The following is a 2,748-nucleotide window of genomic DNA, read 5'->3' on the forward strand; positions in this document are numbered from 1 at the left end:
ATAAAAAAAAAAAAATATATATATATATATATATAGTCGTAAAAATACGTTCAAATAAGTATATATCATTTTAAATCCCTTGAATCTAAATTCAAATAAAGATATTGATTAAAGTTCTCTTTAAATAAAGCATTTGAATTAATAAAAATCTTTTAAGTTCTATGGAATCTCCTAGATTTTTAGAAATTTAATCAAATTCTTTAAATCTTATTAAATTTCTTGAAATGTTTCGTATCATATATTTCGAAAGTGCTCTAGAAAATCCTGGAAAACGAGATTAAAATCTTTGAAAGTCCTGTAAAATTGTTTGAAATACCTTCAAGTTTTTGAAATATTTTGAAATTCTTAGGAACTAAGTAAAATAGCTTGTCATCTCAGGCCTGGTTTTAACCACAATTATTTTTAAAACAACATTGGTAGCAGTTAATTTTTAATTTTTCAAGGAATTTGTATTATCATCACAGAATAACAGAAATTCTTAATGTCTTTTCAGGCTAGATGGAGCTATGAATAAAAAATTTTTAATATTAAATATTTTTACCGGAGCGAAGATGAAGATCTTTTTTCAGAAAACAATTAATTTTTAACATTTTTAATTCATAGTTTCATCTAGTCTGAAAAGATGTTAAGAATTTCTACTATTCTCTGATGATAATACAGATTCCCTGAAAATTTGGAATACGCAACACCTGGGAAAATAATGCCTCTATTTCTGAAAAAGGATTCTTCTTTTGATCTTTAAGTAGCTAAAGGAAAAAAAACACCCTATCGGCAATCGGAAGTTCTGATGTTCGAATTCCAGCGGAGCAAAGGAGATCTTTTTTTCAGAAAAATATAATTTTCAAAAGTTAATTTAAAATTCAATTTATAATTTCAGATGGTATAAATACGATGACCACACAGTCGCAGAAGTCTCATCTAATCAAGTAAAATCGCAGAACGCCAGTGCATATTTACTATTTTACACGTCTTTGCAAACTGGGCCTTACTCGTATATTTAGGAAGAGCTTTCGCTCTCGGAAAAACTTCAAGAGAAACGAAGTACTCTCAGTTATCTCTATCTCATAGAGAGAAAGCTCAGAGGAACTTTTAATGTTTACTTTTTCAAGTAACAAAATGAAAATTTGTGATAATAATATGTATGCATGTACATATTATTACACTAATTTCAGGCAACGATGAATTTTTTTTTGAAATAATTTTCGTTGGCCAGAAGGCCAATCAGTAATTTTCCAGCCAAAAATATTGTTTCTTATTGCTAATTCAAGCGAAAATTCTTCAAAATTCGTTAATTTAATCGTGCTTTGTTTGTAAAGCTTCTTAAATGTAATTTCGTAATTTATATGAAATTCAAAGAAAGTTATTTTCATACTGCGAACAGTATTTTATTAATGTGTGTGTTTCGATCAATGAAATGTGTATATTTTGAAGAGAACACCATGTGTATATTTTTTGCCAATTACAAAGATCGAGTTGCCATTTAGCTAAAGTAGAAAATTTTTACAATAAAAGGTTAATAATATTTTTGTAATTACTGTCAAGAATTAGTGTTATGAAATACAGCTGATGATGTAAAACACTATCGGATTCAATGTAAAGCTTATGATATTCAATTATAAATTTATAACGTAATTTAAGATACAATCGAAGGATAAGAAAATTCGTAGAAAGATTTAGTCGTTTTGGCAATGTTTAAACTTGTACCGATTTTTTACAAAGTTGTGTATCTGCATATATTATCTTACGCGATTTCTCTCGATAAGTATTTACTCGTCGCAATTGCTTTCTGCTTATAAGCAATGGGAAAAGCAAGCAAGAATTTACATTTCAATCCGATAGTCTTAGGCTTTAGATAGAGCGAAATTATCAATGGTGCTTTGTACAACGTGTAAATATGTAAATATGTATTTAAGAGGCCAGGATTGACCTGTATCGATTTAATTAAAAGTGAGTCTACAGAGAGTTTTCACGTGCCAGTGGGTTTTAACAATTTCATACAATTTTTCTATGAAAAGAAAAAAATTAGGGAACTATTCAATGCGTAGTTTTTAAGACTCCCACACGTGAACGTATAACTGCTTTGTTGTGCATTGAGTGGTCACCTAGTTAATGCTTTTTTTGGCCTCGACAGGCGATTAAACACATACACCAAATGCATCGAATTACATTTATCTACTCCAAATTGGATTTTTGTGCATAATCATTATTTCATCAAAGTTATTCAAACCAGCATTTCGTATAATCACATCATTTTTATGTTTTAGATCTTTCTAAATTAACAAAATCGCACTGCTCATGTACACCCTGCTTATTTAATATAAAATATTGCAACAAAAAAACACATTTTTAAAGCATTCGTTTCTTTGTTGCCTTTACGGGGTGTCTACTAGGGTGGTTCTTAAGAATCATCCATAAACTACGTTACCAATTTTGGGAAATTTTTTACCCTCTCTACTTCTTGTTGACAACCTTTCATTTATTTATGACCTCCCTCTGAAAGTAGCATACTCTTTAGGTAAAACCTGATTTAACGTTTATACTGATTTTTTTTGTTTATAAACGGAGAGAATTTTCAAAAGATTAATTAACGGCACTACTCCTTGATTTTATTACGCTTTGGCACGAGATCTGAGATCTCAGTGCCCTTGCTTTTAAAGCATAGGTTTTGAAGTTTCACGCATTAGGCCACGCCCCTTTGCTATCAGGTCTCGAATTCTATGCTTTTAGATCAAAGGGTCCGAGACTTTA

At 29.9% G+C, this 2,748-nt stretch overlaps 1 protein-coding gene across 2 annotated transcripts in view; it reads left to right on the forward strand.

The window, feature by feature from the left end:
• Window positions 1-2,341, forward strand: part of LOC117168453 (DNA repair protein complementing XP-G cells homolog) — a 40,429-nt gene extending 38,088 nt beyond the window's left edge. For both annotated transcript variants that reach the window (XM_033354116.1, XM_033354117.1), the window contains exon 12: window positions 878-2,341. In XM_033354116.1, the coding sequence (XP_033210007.1) occupies window positions 878-1,001 (124 nt within the window). In that variant the 3' untranslated portion in view covers window positions 1,002-2,341. The remainder of the gene's footprint in view (window positions 1-877) is intronic.
• Window positions 2,342-2,748: the final 407 nt, after the last annotated feature.

The sequence above is a fragment of the Belonocnema kinseyi genome, chromosome 2 (genome assembly GCF_010883055.1).
Source record: "Belonocnema kinseyi isolate 2016_QV_RU_SX_M_011 chromosome 2, B_treatae_v1, whole genome shotgun sequence".
NCBI lineage: Eukaryota > Metazoa > Arthropoda > Insecta > Hymenoptera > Cynipidae > Belonocnema > Belonocnema kinseyi.